General features: G+C 41.9%; 1 protein-coding gene across 1 annotated transcript in view; it reads left to right on the top strand.

The window, feature by feature from the left end:
- Ctnna3 (catenin alpha 3) overlaps positions 1 to 18,740 on the top strand; it is a 1,347,523-nt gene that overhangs the window by 82,908 nt on the left and 1,245,875 nt on the right. Inside the window, exons 4-5 of the mRNA XM_041655198.1 lie at positions 3,143 to 3,309; positions 13,734 to 13,853. Of these exons, the coding sequence (XP_041511132.1) occupies positions 3,143 to 3,309; positions 13,734 to 13,853 (287 nt within the window). The remainder of the gene's footprint in view (positions 1 to 3,142; positions 3,310 to 13,733; positions 13,854 to 18,740) is intronic.

Genomic DNA, 18,740 nt, shown 5'->3' with positions numbered 1-18,740 from the left:
AAGGACATATTGTGGCCATAAGGGCACCGTGCTTGGAGTTCAGCATGTCTGAGTCGGAGTCATGTTCTGTCATCTCGTCGTTTGTTTGGCTGTAGGCAAAGCTTCTTTCTCTTGGAGAATTCGTATTTCTTCAGCAGCATAAGGTAGTGATGATGACCAGGAGCCAAAGATTCCACAGATGCCAGCATAATTGCTGCTGTTTCTATTTAGAATTCTTTTCTCATTTCCTTCAGTCTCTTAGCAAACAGCAACGCGTGAGCGCTGCTTTCTCTCCCTGATGAGAGGGCTACAAGCCTCTTCTTAGACATACAATTTCAAAGTGTCTTCCCTCATTTTGTAGGTTGTCTTTTCATTTTCTTTTTTAAATTAAAGATTTAATTATTTTTGTTTTACATGTATGAGTGTTTTACCTGATTCATGTGTGTGCCCGGCTCCCTTGAAGGTCAGAAAAGTGAGGCAGAAGAGGGTGTCGGACCTCCTGGAAATGGAATGAGAGACTGTTGTGAGCCACCGTGTAGATTCTGGGACAGTTCCAGCTGGGGCCCTCTCTAAGCACACAGCACACTCCCTTAACTGCTGAGCCATCTTCCCAGTCCCCCTTCACTTTCTTGATGCTCTCATTTAGAGTCGAGAATTTATGATTGAAGAGATGACTCCGTGGTCAGGAGCATGTACGGTGCTTGCAGAGGATCCAAACTTTTTTCTCAGCTTCCCCTTGGGGCAGCTCACAACCAACTGTAACTCCAACTCCAGGGAACTGAACACCTGGGCCTCTTTAGGCAGCTGCACTCACAAACGTATTCATATGCGTGCACACACACAAGTAAACACATGATTAAAAATAGTAAAAATACATCTTAAAAATGAAGTTCAGAAATATTAGGTTTTGATAGCCTAGTTTGTCATTTTATTGCATGTGCTTTTGGTGCGACATTTAAGACGTTATTGCAGAGCCTGAGTTCATGAGTTTTGCATGGGATTCTATGACCCACTCTGAGTTGACTTTTGCATATAATTTGAGACAGAGAAGCATGTCTTTTATCATGTGATTAATTATCCCAGAGCCATTTATTGCAAAATAAAACAAACACACACAAAACATGACCACGTTCTTAATGACTTTTCTTGGAACCTTTGTTGAAAACTAGTTGACCATAAATCTTAAGGATTGCTTTTTTTTTTTTCCAACTCTGTCCTGAAACTAGCTCTGTAGACCAAGCTGGCCTTGAACTCACAACATCCACCTACTTCTTCCTCCCAAGTTCTAGGATTAAAGGTGTGTGCCACCACAACCTGCCTAAGAATTGCTTTTGGGAATGTCAATTCTATTTTTTAATAGTTTTATAATAAGTTTTGAAAAAAGAATAACATTCTTGTTTTCCAAGATGGTTTTGGTTATTATTAATCTTTTGAAATTTCTATATGAATTCCAAGATAGCTTATTAATTTCTGAAAAAAATCACAACCAAATATTTTGTTAGGGCAAACTTGTGCTGTTTTTATTATTCCATTCACAACCAAGGAAATTAGAGCATAGAGAAGGCATGTGAACAGACACAGGGAACCAGTCTGACTTACGCGCCTGCTCCTTGCTGTGGCTCTTCATCCGCCGTCCCACAGCGTACAGAAAGTAACTGGTGAGCACAGTGAACAAACCGTAGAGAGTTTCTATGAGATGATTCTCCTTGAGAAGCAGCTCAGCATTCATCGCCTTTCCCATTTATAGTATGTATAATGATTATGTTTTTATGTGATATGAAATCTCTGCATATTTGTGTTAAATGTGGACGTGTATGAATATATTTGCAAAGTATGCATCTATAAAGCATGCAGATGCATTTTATAAATAAACATGTGTATACAGACACTTCATGAAACAGAACTTCAGTGAGAAATTTCTATTCAAGTATATAAAAACAGAATAGTTGGTGTTTTTAGGGATTAGTATGGAGAACTAAACATTTTTACTTTAGATTCTTTAGTATTCCGAATTATTATTATTTAAGGAGATTTATTGTATTTACTTGTTAATTAGTTAATTAACTAATTAGCTAGCTTATTTAGTGTGTGCATGTGCCAGGACATGTGTGTGGAGGTCAGATAACTTAGGGGAGTGAGCTCTCTCCTTCCTCATGCAGATCCTGGGGCATGAACTTGGGTCGACAGCTTTAGGGGCCAAAAATCTTTACTTACTGAGCCATCGCACCAGCTCTACGGTGTTATATAAAAGAAATAGACACATATTACTTTAATGATGAAATAAGTTTTTATGTTATGAACCTTGAACAGCGGATGTAGTCATTCTCTGCGAGTTTGGTCACTGGGGATGGAGAAGGCAGCCTTTCCCTTTAGCCTCTTCTATATCGGTAGCTCTGAAAGCAAATATTTTAAGTCAAAAGACCTTGAAAATAGAAGGGATGTTGTTTTTCTGACAATGACGTTTTTGTAATATTATTTTCGTGACTAAAGTCTAGACTTTACATTGTATAGAATAAGTCTGCGTATGGTAAGCTATTATCAGATAGAGGCTATCATATTTTGCGTAGCCTGAGAATGACCTTGTATTTTGGTCTACCTCTAGAGTGGGGTGATTATAAGTGTGCCCTGGCGTGTTTGGTGTGTGGGTGCTGGGGATTGACTCCAGGGCTTCACATGTGTTGGGCGAGCACTCTTCCCAGTGAGTGACACTCTCAGTCTTCTTGCTGTTACTACGTTAAAGGTCACCTCTATCCTCTACTGAGTTAGCAAATGACCATGACTCAGGGAAGCCTCCTTCCACTTCTACAAACAAGGACCTTTGTGACTGAGTGAAGACTTGGTCGTGAACCACTTCACAGCAATGGAGCTGGGGCAACCGCAGAAGCAGGCAGCCATTTTTACTTGATGTTGCTCGTCAGCCGAGAAAGAGTTTCTCCAGGAGAAGACTGCAGGGCGCTTCTTTGGACTCCAGAGCACTCGTCACAAACAAGTGCCGACTGGAAGCGGTGCTGTTTTAAGATGTGCTGCTCGGAGTACCATATGACAGTTTATTTTAATATTGTGGTTATTCATGGAATACTCTTGGAGTTAGGGTGGCTGATTAATGCCGAAGTAGCTGTTGTTGGCACTCAAATGATAACTTACTTGGGGTTGTGTTTTTCAGGCAATGCTCTGAAGGCGTCAGCCGAGAGATTTACAGATGACCCCTGTTACCTCCCGAAAAGGGAGGCTGTGGTTCAAGCCGCCCGCGCCTTGTTGGCAGCAGTTACAAGACTCCTTATCCTTGCGGACATGATTGATGTCATGTGTCTCTTGCAGCATGTGTCATCTGTAAGTAGAAGATGACTTCATTTGCTTTGGCATTGCTTTCATTTTTAATTCCCGCTCTGGAGCAAACATCAATCCTGGTGCTTCCCGCCCCACTTGACCAGGAGCTGACCAGACAGGGGTGTGAAAACTACCTCCCTGTACACCCCCAGGAATGACACTAGAACTTAGCAGTCCTCAAGTCATGGAAACTCTAGACGTTTAAACACTGAGTGAGTGTGGAGTGTGAGGTGTCTTACTTGATTGCTCTCTACTTTATTTGCTGAAGCTGGTCTCTAGCTAGGCCCAGGGCTCATGATTTGGCTAGTCTGGCTAGCTAGCCTCTCTGGGGCTCACTCATCCCCAACTCCTGAGCTCTGGGGTTACACACAAGCCTCCACAGCCACTTGGATTTTCTGTGCTGCTGAGGACGTGACCTCCAGTCCTCACACTTGCAGAACAAATGCTTCACCTACTAAGCCATCTCCCCAGAACCCCATATTAATTAAACAAGTGACAGCACAGAGATAATATCATTAATGTATAGGTGTAAATAGTATAATATATATATATATAAGCCTTAACTTGAAGCTTGAGATGCTCGGAGTTTTACCCTCATTCGTAAGTAGCCACTACTGCTCTCTTTTTGTGGTCCTAGGTGGTGAAACTTATGGCTGCACATCCACAGGGCAAATGCTCTTTGTTAGAACCATATCCTCACTATTCTTTTTTTTATTTAAAAATTTTAATCAAAAGTAATGTTTTCCATACAATATATTTTAATTATGGCTTCCCCTCTCCCTCCTCCTCCCGGACCCTCCCCATCTCCCCACCCATACAACTCCATGCCTTCCTAAAAAAATAAAAACAAAAAAGAACCCCAAGCTAAGAATTTAAAAAACAGAATAAAACAACAGAAAGTAACAAAAAAGTACAAGAAACACACACATACACAGGCACAGACACAGAGAGACACGCACAGACATAAACACACACACAACCACAAAATTAGAAAGCATAATATACAATCAAAACATCAGTGAGGTAATAAAAAGTACACAAACAAAGCAATATGAGACAAAAGTCTAAAAAAAGAACACCATTGATTCATTCTGTATTGGCCATCTACTGTTGCACCCACATGGGGCTCGCCCTTAAGAGTGCTTCGTATACCCAGTGAGACCCCACTGGGGAAAACCAGTCTTTCCTTTGCCCAGGCCAGGCAGGTACTTTATCAATGAGGTACATCTCTGTCCTTTCTAAGGACTTTTATCAACTCACATTTCTTCTCTCTTCCCTCTCCCTACCTGTAGTCTGATCTCTAAGTTCCTCTTCATTTGTTTTTAGTAAAGAGTTATTGAAGAAACCCACACACATCGGGGGCTCCCACTGAGACCCCAGAGGAGACCCAAACCACACCAAACATCTGTTTTCTCAGAGGTCCTTTATTAAGTGGAGAAGAAAAGTTAAAGTGGCTGCTTTCTGACTCAGCCAGAAAAACAGCAGCAAATGACCTTGTAGGTGTTTTAATTTTTAAGAAGAGGAAAAGGGATGTCTCTGTTGGAATAGACTAGGATACAGTGGGATAGTCTGATTGGGAATGTTAATTAGGTGAACTAAAGGGGGATTTTGACTGCTGGAGTTTGGTAGTCAGCTTCGGAAGGAGTCTGGCATAAGAAAGTGTCCAAAAAACGGGAATAGACGCTGATGGAGAGGGCAGGTGGAACGGCAAGGTCTGCCAGCGCCATGTTTGCCAAGCCCGGGCCTGCTGGAGTCCTTCAGTTTATAACCTTTCTTACTTGGCTTCCTTCATCCACCTCAAGTTTCTCTCTTTTAAAAAATATTTTATTTTACTTTTAATTATGAGCATGTCTGTGTATGTGAGGGTATGTGCCCTGTAAGTGCAGTACCCACAGAGGCCAGAAGGGAGCAATGGATCCCCTGGAACTAGAGTTAAAGGTAGATGTGAGCTGTGTGGTATGAGTTCTGGTCCCTTTCTCCAGACCCTTCTGATGTGGGAGTAATTTCTTATTAATAAAGAAACTGCCTAGACCCAATTGATAGGCCAACCCTTAGGTAGGCGGAGTAAACAGAACGGAATGCTGGGAGAAAGAAGCTGAGTCAGGGAGTCGCCATGATTCTCCCACTCCAGACAGACGCAGGTTAAGATCATTCCTGGTAAGCCAGCTCAAAACAGAAAAAGGGGAAATGATGTGGGAATGATTTCTTATTAATAAAGAAACTGCCTAGACCCAATTGATAGGCCAACCCTTAGGTAGGCGGAGTAAACAGAACGGAATGCTGGGAGAAAGAAGCTGAGTCAGGGAGTCGCCATGATTCTCCCACTCCAGACAGACGCAGGTTAAGATCATTCCTGGTAAGCCAGCTCGTGGGCTACACAGATTAATAAAAATGGGTTAGATCAATATGTAAAAGCTAGCCAATAAGAAACTGAAACTAATGGGTCAGGCAGTGTTTAAAAGAATACAGTTTCCGTGTAATTATTTCGGGTAAAGCTAGCCGGGTGGCGGGACACAGCCCGCCGCTCCGTATTTCAACAGAGTGGCACCCAACGTGCCAATGAACTCCACGTAAAACCTGAGAGAGCTTAATTTTTATCACAGAAAAAAACAGAGTTTAACACAGCTTTTGGCTGTTTGTTGGTGGCTTGCTGTAGAGAGAGTTCCTGAATCAGCAACAGCAGCAGAAAAAAAGCTGCGTCATTTTAAAGTGTGACTTTCTGGGCTGTGCCACCAATGCGATCTCTGTCTGGATCCTGCGGGAGACAGAGCTTTTGAATGGAGCATTTGGAGTAATGTGCTACGGCTTGGTTGATGGCAATGTGGACTGTTGTGTGCCTGGAACTGTGTGTGGCTCAGGGGCACCAAATGGCTCTGAGGCAGGAGCTGCTCGGCTCCGCCATGATGAACTGTGCTGGTCTCAGGCAGGAACTACCGTAATTACCATAAAAACAGCTCAGTTAAGGTTTAGACTGGGCAGGAAACAGGCTGTACCTTATTACCGTATTACCTGTACATGGTGCAACTTAAGTTTTTAAGAACTGCTTAACATTTTAAGAAATGCTCCTGGATAGTAAAAAAAAAAAATTACAGATTCACAATAAAACAGATTCAGACATAAAAGACCACACTGTTGGATGAATGTACGTAGACTTGGGAGAGAGAAGAAAGAGAATATAGAAAATAAAGTTAATGGTTTTTTTTTTAAAAAAGGTAAAGTCTTTAAAGAGACAGAGTACAGATAGTTAAGAGATTAAAAGAAATAAAGAAAAATAAGCCATGTAAAAATGGAAAATTCACAGAGAGTCTGGATTATGTATATTGTGTTTTCTTTAAAATTTTTGACTGTGAAGGAGCTAAGTACAGAGAGACATTTCATTACATGGGCTGCCAAGCTAAACCAGGATGGATATAAGGGTATTACGATTTCAAAATTTGGGTCTAAGGATATGATGCTTTGGAAAGGGTCTTCTTTTGTTTTCACAGAGGACCAGACCCTGTGGATTGCATCTATCCCGATATGGTATGATAGACCACGACCTCCTGAAAAGTTCCTGTGAACACCCTCAAAAAATTACTTCACTCAACTGGCAACTGAGATAAACCTGGCACCCAGGTTACACCCTAAATGACCTAATTAACGACGCCCCCATTCAGCAGGAAGCAGTTTGGAGAGAAAAAACTGCGCCCATAATTCCCAAAATATTGTTTATAAATGTTCTTTTACATTTAAAGGGGGATATGATATAGATATGAATAATTTGCATTAGTATAGATTTTGCTTTATTGATAGAGATTTAAGGTCAATTTTATTAAATGTATATGTATTTCTGATCTTGAATAAGGTTGTGTAGTTCATTTTTAAAATGTAATGTATAATTAGGAAATATAGGTTGTTGATGATAATCATAAATAATAGTCAAGTTTGTAGTCATGTTACTTAGATTTTCTAGATATATAGAGATATATTTCAGATAGGCATTCTTCATATCTCTCAAAGGCTACAGAATATGGCATTTAAAATATTTTAATAACTTAGGACTTTTCATGACAATGAGACATATCTGCTCCTGGCGGCACCAATCTACTTCGAGAGGAAGATGGGCATCAAAAAGGATCCTTATGGAGTTTGATAGCCATTTGGGCAAGAAACTGCTCTTGCCTGGACTGTTGCATAAAATGGACACAGAGAACCCGCAGAGAGAGGACTGCTGAACTTGCCTAAGGTGAGATGGTCTTTCGGGGTTCATGACTCATGAAAGAGTCTGCGAGACATTCTGCAGGACACAGCAGATAGTGACTGAACTGTCTTTGAAATTTCCTGCTTCATGGAAATGTCTGCTGGATACTATGGGTCTGAAGGCTGAAGATGGATGCCCCAACCATACAAAAGAACTTTGGGTGACTGTCCAGGCAGCGAGATGTCTCTGTCATTTCTAGAGTTTTCTTATTTCTTGTTTACTTAGGTAGTATTATATCCTTCTGGAGTCTTTGATGGAGTTGAAGAATGAATAGATAGTTATAGTTTTCCTTAGTTATGATAAAAGATAAAATAGATATAAATATTGTAACTGTAATTCTTGCTTGATAACTGTTTTGCTATATGTAATTTTACTATGTTAAAGTTAAAGCCTTTCTTTTTTGTTTAAACAGAAAAAGGGGAAATGATGTGGGAATGATTTCTTATTAATAAAGAAACTGCCTAGACCCATTTTATAGGCCAACCCTTAGGTAGGCGGAGTAAACAGAACAGAATGCTGGGAGAAAGAAGCTGAGTCAAGGAGTCGCCATGATTCTCCCACTCCAGACAGACTGCAGGTTAAGATCTTTCCTGGTAAGCCAGCTCGTGGGCTACACAGATTAATAGAAATGGGTTAGATCAATATGTAAGAGCTAGCCAATAAGAAACTGAAACTAATGGGTCAGGCAGTGTTTAAAAGAATACAGTTTCCGTGTAATTATTTCGGGTAAAGCTAGCCATGTGGTGGGACACAGCCCGCCGCTCCGTATTTCAACACCCTTCAATTACTCTTCAAAGTCTTTTCCTCACCCCAAGAAGGGTGCTATAGTCAACATTTACACAAGTGCACGCAACTATCGCGTATTTCTTTTATACAGAGGGAATTAATTCACTTAAAACATTCAGCTCTCTGAGGGCACACACTTCCTTCTGACAATGTGACCTGTTGTTTTTGTTTCTTAACCTTGTTTAGAGGCTGATAGACAAAGGCTTGCCTTTGTCCTCTCCTCCCATCTTATCCTTACTACTTCAGGAAAGCTTCTGATGCTCCCCCTTCCTCCTGAGAGAAATCTGGGGGTTTTCTTTATGCTACTTAGTTTCTACAGCACAATGGCTCAGATTTATTTAAATATGTATTGTCAGGGAAAAGAAGAATAGATGTATTTTGGGAGAGAGGGAGTGCTGAGTCAGACTAGGCATCTTCCCGTTGCCTATTTCACGCTTCTTTCTTCCTGTACAAACATATACAGCACTAAATAAGAAAAAAAAGATAGCTACCGAGTCGCCCTTGCTTGGGTGGCACTACTGGGCATCTTCTCATGGGACACAGGTGGTAGGCCGCTGAAGTCCTGGTTTGAATCAACCAATCCCAGGACAGCAGGCAGGCAGGGCCAAGGGAAGCAGGACTTGTCAGAGTCTTGGCACCCCCTTTTCTTGCTGTCTCAGCCAATTTCTTCTCATCCTCCTTCTCAAATTTCTCCATGAATATACATAATTTTTTACAAACTGATTGACTATGTAGTTTCTACAGCACATTGGCTCAGATTTATTTAAATATGTATTGTCAGGGAAAAGAAGAATAGATGTATTTTGGGAGAGAGGGAGTGCTGAGTCAGACTAGGCATCTTCCCGTTGCCTGTTTCACGCTTCTTTCTTCCTGTGAGACAAATCTTCCGTTATTTTAATGGGAGATGAACAAGTATGGCCTCTGCCATTTGTTTGATGGATTGCTGTTATTATTATTTCTGAGCTGAGACGACGTGACGAAGAGCACGGTGTGGGAGTGTTCATAATGCCTGCTTGTACTCCGGGTGTTGGTATAGGGATACTGCCTGCATCTTTTTACGCCTATCTTGTATGCCCTTTGATAGATGATAAGGTAGTCAAATAGGACAAAATTGGATTTGTTTCTCAGCTCAGAGATCACTTTAATATCCAGTCTCCACAGTTTTGGCAAACGCCTACATTTGTTTTTATTTCCAATTGATTTGCTGAGTCTTTTTTTTTTTTGGAGGGGGGAGGGGGTTGAATTTGGTTTGTAATGAGATAAAATAAGAAACAGGGTGAATTTAAAGACCAAGAAATTATTTTGTGATTCTTGTCTCAGACTAAATTTCCCCTTAAAAATTTGAACTTGTAAATGTAAGGAATATTAATATCTTTTCGATTTAATTGTTCATCCTTTCCCAAATTATTTCTGCTTGAAAAAATTTCATTTCATTTCTTTTGAGAAATAATCAATACAATGAAACTACAGCATCTTGCTACTTTAGGTGATCTCAGAGGTCCCCTTTGATGGCCAAAAGAAAGAACACCTAAAAGAACATTCCTCAAACCGAGTCAGTAGTCTTTTATCACACAGCTGAGCTTCACCAGATTCATCTTTATCCCTGGCTCCTTCGCTTTATCAACAAAGCAAAAGCACTGCTTGGAGTATATAGCAGCCTAAGTATACACACGGGCAGTGGGGGAGGGTGCAGGAAGCATGACAGAAATCCAACCTACGCCAGGTTGTAAATTTTATAGGACAACCCCGTGACGACTGTTTGTAGGAACAATCTAGTTAGAAGAGTGCAGTCATGGCCGTCTGAAGGAGCCCAGGGCACGTCAGTATTGATAAATCCGTCATGGCCGTCCTAAGGGACCCAGAGCACATTAGTATTGATAAGTGGGAGAGATGAGCCCTGATAATGAACACTCAAGCTAAAATCCCCACATTATGCAAACACTGACCTTCAGTTAAAGCACTCTCTGGACGACGGGGCATTACTGGATTTTCTCACTTTCTTCGTTGGCCCTGAAAGTAGTACCTGGAAATACTGTTTTTGTGTGTTTCTTATTTTGAAGTTCCCTGAAGTTGCGTAAGGTTCGCATAGCTAAATGACAGCATGATGGCATCTTTAATTAGAAAGACTGCTTCTTCGAGAAGAGAAAGAGTAGGGCATAAAGTATTTTAAATTCAGTGAAACTTTTGGTAAATAGCTTATAGTAATTGATTTATAGAGAAAATACATTGTTTAGAGTCCTGGATTGGGTGGGGTTTTTGGCTTAAACATACAGAGAAGGAACCAAAAAAATTGGCCAAGACATGGAAAAGGTCACATGACAAAATAGATTTTTTAACATAAAGGTTATTAAAACTGTGTTGAAAAGAATTTGGTTTCTATCTTACAAGAGCAGGGCCATGAGCAGACTTTGGCTGTGTTTATACTGATGGGTGGGGGCTGGTGAGATGGCTCAGTGGGTAAGGAGCTTGCTGCCAAGCCTGACGACCTGAGTTCCATCCCTGGCTCCTCATCGCTGAGGAGAGAACTGACTCTCAAGAATTGTCCTCTGACTTCTGCATGTGTGTCATTTCACAAGTGTGCCTACACACATACAAAGAAAACAAATAGATTAATAACGAACATAAGTAAAAAAGTTAAAACAGATAAACTGATGAGTAGAGCTGGTTCATCCCCAGGAATCTGAAATTTCATGTTCGCTGTGGCCCAACTCAGACTCCTTCACTCTTCTATGTTATGTGAACCCCTCAGTCACTCTCAGTGAGCATCAAAACGTTCACTGTATGTTCCCCTTACCTCCCGTGTGCACCCCGCTTTCTACGGAAGGACAGCAGACAGTGGAGTCAAGTCCCTGCTCCATCAAGCTTTCTGAGGCCCAGTTTACCCACTCACTATCGGGAACCGAGCAGGAACTCGTGTTGTTGATTCGAGAGTTCAATTGGAAGGCATACCATACCTGGGGCCAAACACACACTTAGTAAATGTCAATGCCCTTCCCATTTCTGATTTTCATGTCTACTTTTCCCTGTAACCTTTACGTTCCCCCAGGGAAGGAAATATATTTTATATTCATAGCACCTTGACGAGAGTAGGCATTAAGCGGTATTTGTTGGGTTTAACTTCCTGTCCTTCTACGGAAGCATTTCAGTTTTCTCTTCACCTTGGATTGAGATGAACATGTTGCCTTTATGAAATGGAGGACATAATTCAGTAGAACCCCCTTCAATTGCGACTTACTCCTTAGAGTTTGATACACCAAGGATCAAATCACATCCCTGGGAACTTAATTATACCCTACAAAACCTTACAAGCCTGTCTCGTGACATCACAGTTGGGGGATTCTGGTGTGTTTAAATGGTGGTCTCTATTTGTAGAAACCTAGGTGACGGCATAAGAAGAGGATGTAGGAAATAAACGACAGAAAGAGAGAAAATGAGAATTATGTCACTAGACATTTCAATTACCAGCCCCCAAAGTATGTTCTGACTTACTAAAACACCAAGAATTCATTTTTTTTGTGAGCTCCCCTTCCTTACTAGTAGTGGGAAGCACCCTGATCTACCACAATTTGTCCCGTTCATCCAGCATGTGACTTGAGAACGGACAGAAACATTCCAGTTCAGCAGATATGATTTTGTAACCCATTGGTTACAGAGCAAAGATGAACGTACCACATATGCTTCCGTCGTCAACGTGTTAGTGCGCCTCCCTTCCTGAAATACAGGCGCTGAGAAATCTTCCTTTCTGACGCTCACGGGTGACTCGTTCTTTGCACGGATCCTACAGACACAAGCCAAGTCTCACGACACAACGGGAACATATCCAAGCATATGTTTGTTTGTTTGCATGATTGACATGTGAGAACTGGTTGAAAAATGTTTTTTCTGGCATATATTAATGATGACATTTTTTATCCATGTATATAACGTATTTGGTGATTCTTACCTCCCCACCATGACTCTCTTTTCCCCCTCCCAGTCCCTCTGATCTCCTTCTTCTTCTCAAGCAGAGAATCTCTCTCTTTCCACACCCTTCTATGTGTGTGTGTTTGTGTGTGTGTGTGTCTGTCTCTGTCTCTGTCTCTCTCCATCCTTCTCTCTGGAGCCATGCACCTTTCTACACATGGATGTAGAGGTCAGAGGTCAGCATCAGATATCTTCCTCAGTCACTCTCTACCTTATTTAAAAAAATTAAAACTCATTTAATTAAAAATTATAATATAATTACATCATTTACCCATTTCTCTTCCTCTCTCCAACCCTTCCCATGTACCCCTCTCTTGCTCTTATTCAAATCCATGGACTCCTTTTCTTTGTTACACACACACACACACACACACACACACACACGCACGCATGCACGCTTGCACGCACGCTTTTCCCTGGGGAAGTCTATTTCCCCAACTTTCATCATTCCTTAGTTGCCTGTAGTTCTTTGTCTAGGGTTGAGGCCTCCCCAGTTCCCCCTCTCACGTTAATGTGTCTAATGTCATCCCAGTTCAGGTTGTGGTTAGGCGGACATGTTAGTGAGACTTTATAGGCGTACCTTCTCTGACGTTTCTAGGTGTCACAATTTCACAGCACACTCTTCCTCTGGCTCTTCTAATCTTTTCCCCGCCCCCTCCTTTGGCAATGATCTCTGAGCCTGAGGTGTTATAGATGTATTAGCTGGGACTGGGGGTCACATGGGACTGGGCACCACACGGGACTGGGCACCACACGGGACTGGGCATCACACGGGACTGGGCATCACAGCTCTACATTCTGATCAGTTGTGGTTTCCCGTAATGAACTTCATCTGCTGCAAAGAGAAGTTTCCTTGAGGAGGGGTGAGAGCTGTACTTAGCTGTGGCTCTAAGGACAGACACTCAGAATGTAATTAGGTGTTATGCTGACTTAGTGAAGCGGTAGCGGAACTTGCCAATTGGCGAGGCTGGCTGTTGGGCTTGGGTGATGGTCTTGTCTATGCCTTCCCAGTGTTGGGATTACAAAGGTGGATGGTGGGATCCAGCCTCAGGTCCTCAGGCTTGCAGAGCAAGCATGTCACCAACTGAAACATCTTCCTGCCCTGAGAGCCTTATAATATTACTTTGTTAGACTTAAAATTACACATTAAGTCTCATTTTCTTCAAGGGACCCTGAAGCATGGAAGCTCTTTGACTCTGGATGACGTATGCTCATTGAGAACCAAATGGACTTCTCATTCATGTAATGCTGGTTGCACACTTGCAGTTCCCACCTCTTCATAATCATGTCTAATCAGTCCACTGAAGGACAATTAGCTAGCATTTGTTGTCTATGAATTATAGTGGGTAAAACTGAAGTGCATTGTTGACTCTGTTAGCTAGTTAGGAATCTGAGAAGAATCTGTCACTATATAATCTGCCTTCCTTTTCATTTGCAGTTTCAAAGAACATTTGAGTCTCTTAAAAATGTTTCCAACAAATCTGACCTCCAGAAGACCTACCAGAAGCTCGGGAAGGAGCTGGAAAACCTGGATTATTTAGCCTTCAAACGTCAGCAGGTAGGATTCGGGATTCTCCTTCGGTGGAGAAGGTGAACAATTCTGACTTCCTGCTGTCCCACCTGTTATAGGTGTAGGCAGGTCAGGGAGACTCATCTGTTAATGATCGGGTAGAAACAGTTTGTGCTGATCTCTCTGTGTTCCTCTGGCTACCTACAGTGTTCACTGTGGTCCTGGCTCTTAGATGGATACTTTAGGGGTTTCTGCACACGTCCTTTTCTTTCTTCGAAAGACGATTCCCGTGGCTTTGTGAAGGTCTAACGACACTTTGGTAATGACAGCTCAGCAGCACAAAGGGAATTTTTATGATGGCTTGGCCACATGACTTTTGGGTTTGGCAGGGTATTATCCATCTGGGATCAAGCCCAAAGACTAGGAAAAGGGTTTGGATGAGCATACAGAGTATGAAAAAGAGAAAAAAAAAAAATTCAACAATAGCAATTGACCTCTAGTTTTTTTTTTTTAAATGTTTGAAGATGAGTAAAACCTTGGCCCACTTGAATAGTTTCAAGATAATCCCAGAGACAAATCAAATCTTCATAAGTTTGCTTTCAGAATTGGTACTGTACACACCTGATTCACAATGATACATTCCGCGCGTGGCGGGGATAGACACTGCCGCAGCAGCAGGCTCTTCTCGTCAGGAAATGTTGGCTGCAGTTTCTCTACGGCCACTAGGTGGCAGGGTCGTCAAGCTTTTACTTGGTTGCCAGGCTTATTTGGATTAGGGCAGACATTAGCTGTTTAAATTAGGTTGCCTGAACATTGAGAACAAGCTTAGTAATAGCCGGTGTCTAGAATCGCGGCTAAATGGATGACCTGACATTTAAGAATCTCCTACGTCGGCGTGCCTGTCTCGTGTTGCCCGATTCACAAGTTTTGGCCTTTTGTGTGTGGGTTTTCAAAGCGTTATTTTTGTTAAACCACATCAAGTCCATGAGATGTGGCTTCAGAAACATGAAGAGAAGTGAATTGTGTGCTGAGTTCCTGCTCTGTCATAGATGTAAATCAGTTCCTCTTCAAACTTAGGTATTTAACCTTTCTGCGGCCTTCTGGCTTTAAGGGTCATATTTGTTTTATGGATTGTTCTAGACTAGGGCAAACGGTTTATCTTGACACATATTTTAGATGGAAGAAGAACATGCTGTTCATTCAAGTGGGTGTTAGCAGACATAACATGCATGTCAGTGTTCCCCGGAGCTACCGCAGTGAATTCCCAGACACGGCTGTTCAGCATGCACACCGCGGATCCATGCTCTGGACAGTATAGCTCCCATTCCAGTTTTGTTCCCAAGATCATATTTTACCATCAGGCGCTGTTTGAATTGGCAGGCAATAGTCACTCCCCTCGCGCCCGATCCCTTCTCGTCAGCGCGTTTCCCGTGATTAGAGCCTTACATTAGCTAATTGTAAACTTGGAAGAAAGCGTTTCAAGGGCGGAAGGGCAGAGCTCCGAGAGAACGGTACTGAGGACAGGCGTGTGTGAGGAGAGGGCGCCATGACCACGTGGATGCCTGTGGATGCATGCACTCATCTATGCCCCTGCCTCAGCCATCACATGTAACTGATGAGTGACGTCACTAATGTCGTGGCAGTACAGTGGAATCAGTTTTATCAGTATCGTTTGTAGCGGAGAATGCCACATAGTTGTGGAACCTTTCTTAGCTGCTTGTGCAGGTCTGGCCTGCCTCCAGCCCTGGAGTCAGCATTGCCTGGCTGGGCAGGGCTTAAGGGTCTGCTCTTTGACTTGGAGGGGATTTGTCTTTATCTTCCATCCTGTTCCTTTAAAGTTCAAAAAAAAAAAATCTATTAAGCACACAGTGAAAAGTACTTTTTTTTTTGTTCTTTTTCTTCTTTCTGGGAAAGATTCAGATCTCTGTAAAACTGCTAATTCAGCAAGACAACTTCCTTGTTACAGAAGCTGGGTTCTTCATCCCGAGGCTTTGTGGTGACTGCACTTCTGATCCCAGGGCACTCACTGTTCTTTGTAACACAGTGTAAGCCGCAGGAGGGCAGGGTCCGTGGCTGTCTCCATCTGTGCTCCCTGCCCAGGCCCACAGTATCTGACCATGGCAACACTCAGGAGGTATCAGTGCCGCCTTTGTCGCCATGAGCAAAGAAACATGCCCACAGTCTCGGCCTCAGCCTGTGGGCCCATAAACCAATGTGTTGTCTAACTTTGAAATGCAGGTAGGTATTAGTCCTGACCTCTTCCTGTGAAAATGCTGATTCCCTTTTGCCCAATTTGAAGTGTTTTCATAATTTATTTCATTCCTGTATCCACTTTGGAAAAAAAGAAGATACTAATATCCCCCAAGGTCTTCAGTTCTGGCTGGCCAGTTCACCAACGGTAGTAATTCTTATGGATTCATTCACTAAATTTTCTTTATTTCCCCATGAAATATTTGTATGTATTCACTTTCTTGATACGTATCTCATAGAGATTTTGTTAAAAATATATGTATTTCTTTAGAAAACTTGAATGCCATAGGTTTATTCTACTTGAACACAATGACTATATTTTAATATTCTTTTTTGAGAAATTTCTTTCTGAATAATAGGTAGATCCTTATTGTACTTTGCTTTGTTTTTTTAAAAAGTATTTCTAAAAAAATCATGGAGGGAGGGAGAGGATAGAGGGATTGAACATGTTTACGCATGTGCATTCTATGGTATGTGTGAGGACAGAGGACAACTTGTGGGAATTGGGCCTCTCCTCTCACCACGTGGGGTCCTGGGATACAGTTTACATCAAGAGCCTTTGCCCGCTGAGCCGACTCACTGGCCATTCCATCTCCTTCTCGCTTACCTTTTTTGAAGAGTTATTGCATGCTGTGTCCTAAACATGGGTGGGCTGTTGCTGTGTTCTTTCCCAAGGAATGAACGCTTATACTTGAGTCAGAGCAGAAGAATCTTTGTATTTTCCCCATGTTCACAAACAGTAGTATTGGAAGTAGCATTGGTGGAAAGAGGCAAGAGGGGTTGTATAGATGAGGGACAGGTACACCAAGATGAAGGGAGCAGATGACACAGCCACATTAGCCTGGAGGTTTGGAGGCTCATTTCTTGGTATCTGGGACAAAATCTGGTCATTTACCTGTTTTGATTTCATCCTATTCATCAATGCTACATGGGCATGGTGACAGCAAGTACCAGCTGCGCATAGACCCTAGACTTATGCATTAATTTGAGCAGTTATAAATCAAGACATTTTCTTGGGGCTTTGGTTCTTATGAATAAAATAACGTTTGCTAATCTAGACTGTAATCTAATTCCTTCCTCTCTTCTACCCTTAATGCTTACAATAGCATTGTAAAACACATCCCATTTTCACAGGCTTCCAAGACCTTTGTTACAAATTAAAATGGACACTATTGAATTGAGCATTGGGTGCACTAAAACACACTTCTATGCCGGTGTGTGTCCAGGTTGGAACACTACACACGCTTGACTCTTGTCTCCCTGATCATGCCTGCTATTCTAGCCTTCTGATCTCCACACAAGGTTTATATAACTTTGTATTTAGACGACCTTAACCCCTTTCTATTTACTTATTTCAACCTGACTCGTTCTTTAAAGCTTTCTCATGGCACCGCATCCAATGTCCTCTGGTCAATAGGTAACCTTCATTCTTAGCTTTTGCCAGTGAAAATCTAAGTAGTTGGCTAGAGGGTGGGTTTTGTAATCATCCCTACTCATTGTGTTTGCACTGCCTTAGCCACTGACTTTCTTCTTTTTTTTTTTTAAATATATTTATTTATTTATTTATACAATATTCTGTCTGTATGCCTGAAGGCCAGAAGAGGGCGCCAGACCTCTTTAGAGATGGTTGTGAGCCACCATGTGGTTGCTGGGAATTGAACTCAGGACCTTTGGAAGAGCAGGCAATGCTCTTAACCACTGAGCCATCTCTCCAGCCCCCTTTCTTCTTTTAAAACTCGGGGAAAATAGCACCAGACGTGAGCCTGTTTTGAGAAAGTATGATGAGGTGTAAAGAAAGTCCTTTAATGTTTACAAACAGCTCTGCATGGCATCTAACACGTCTATTAGTAATAGCTATCAGGATGTTGTTTAGTGTTAACCTCAAAAACCCATTTCTTAAATGGTTTATAATTTCTATAGGGATGTATTTTCCATTTATATACCTTTGCTTCACACACAGGATCTAGTGCTGTTCTGAAAATTATGGAATGATTTTGGATGTATGTAGTCAGATGACTGGTGAATATGATCACATAGAGAAAGTATTATCTCTCAAGAAGGGAGTTATGATGGGACTAGGGAGATAGTTCAGTTGGTAAAATGATTTCTGGATAGGTATGAGGGCCTTAATTCAACCCCAAAGCCCAGTGCTAAGGGTGTGTCCATAATGCCAGTGCTTGGGAAATAGAGACAGGAGGCTTGCCAACCAGCCAGTCTAACCAATTTGGTGACCTTTAGGTTAGTAATAGTCATTCCTTCAACAAGGGTAGGTACAGAGTGATGAGGAAGATACCCAACATGGACCTCTGGCTCCTAAATGCACACACAAGCACATACGTGCACACACCGACACACGCAGATACACACACAGACACACATACACAGAAACAGACACACACACTGACACACACACACACACACACACATAATGGGAGGGGAGATGGCAACATTTGGTTCCAATATGTCTTTACAGTGATGTCTCTTGATAGACAGAGCAATTATAGCCCTCAGTGTTTGTGCTAAATAATTCCTTAGGGATTAAAGTTTTAGACCCAATATGACAACTGAATTCCAGTTTGTTCAATAATGATGTCCTTTCTTTGTGTCCAAATTTCCTTCTGGGCTCAACACAAAATGATTCCTTCTTAGTTCTCATGCTCAGAAATGAACAAGTTTTTTTCTTTT

The sequence above is a fragment of the Microtus oregoni genome, unplaced genomic scaffold (genome assembly GCF_018167655.1).
Source record: "Microtus oregoni isolate MIOR12 unplaced genomic scaffold, Mior012 000007F_ref0000211, whole genome shotgun sequence".
NCBI classification, from domain to species: Eukaryota; Metazoa; Chordata; class Mammalia; order Rodentia; family Cricetidae; genus Microtus; species Microtus oregoni.
The sequence above is the reverse complement of the archived record's forward strand: the minus strand, read 5'-3'. Positions and strand labels throughout refer to the sequence as shown.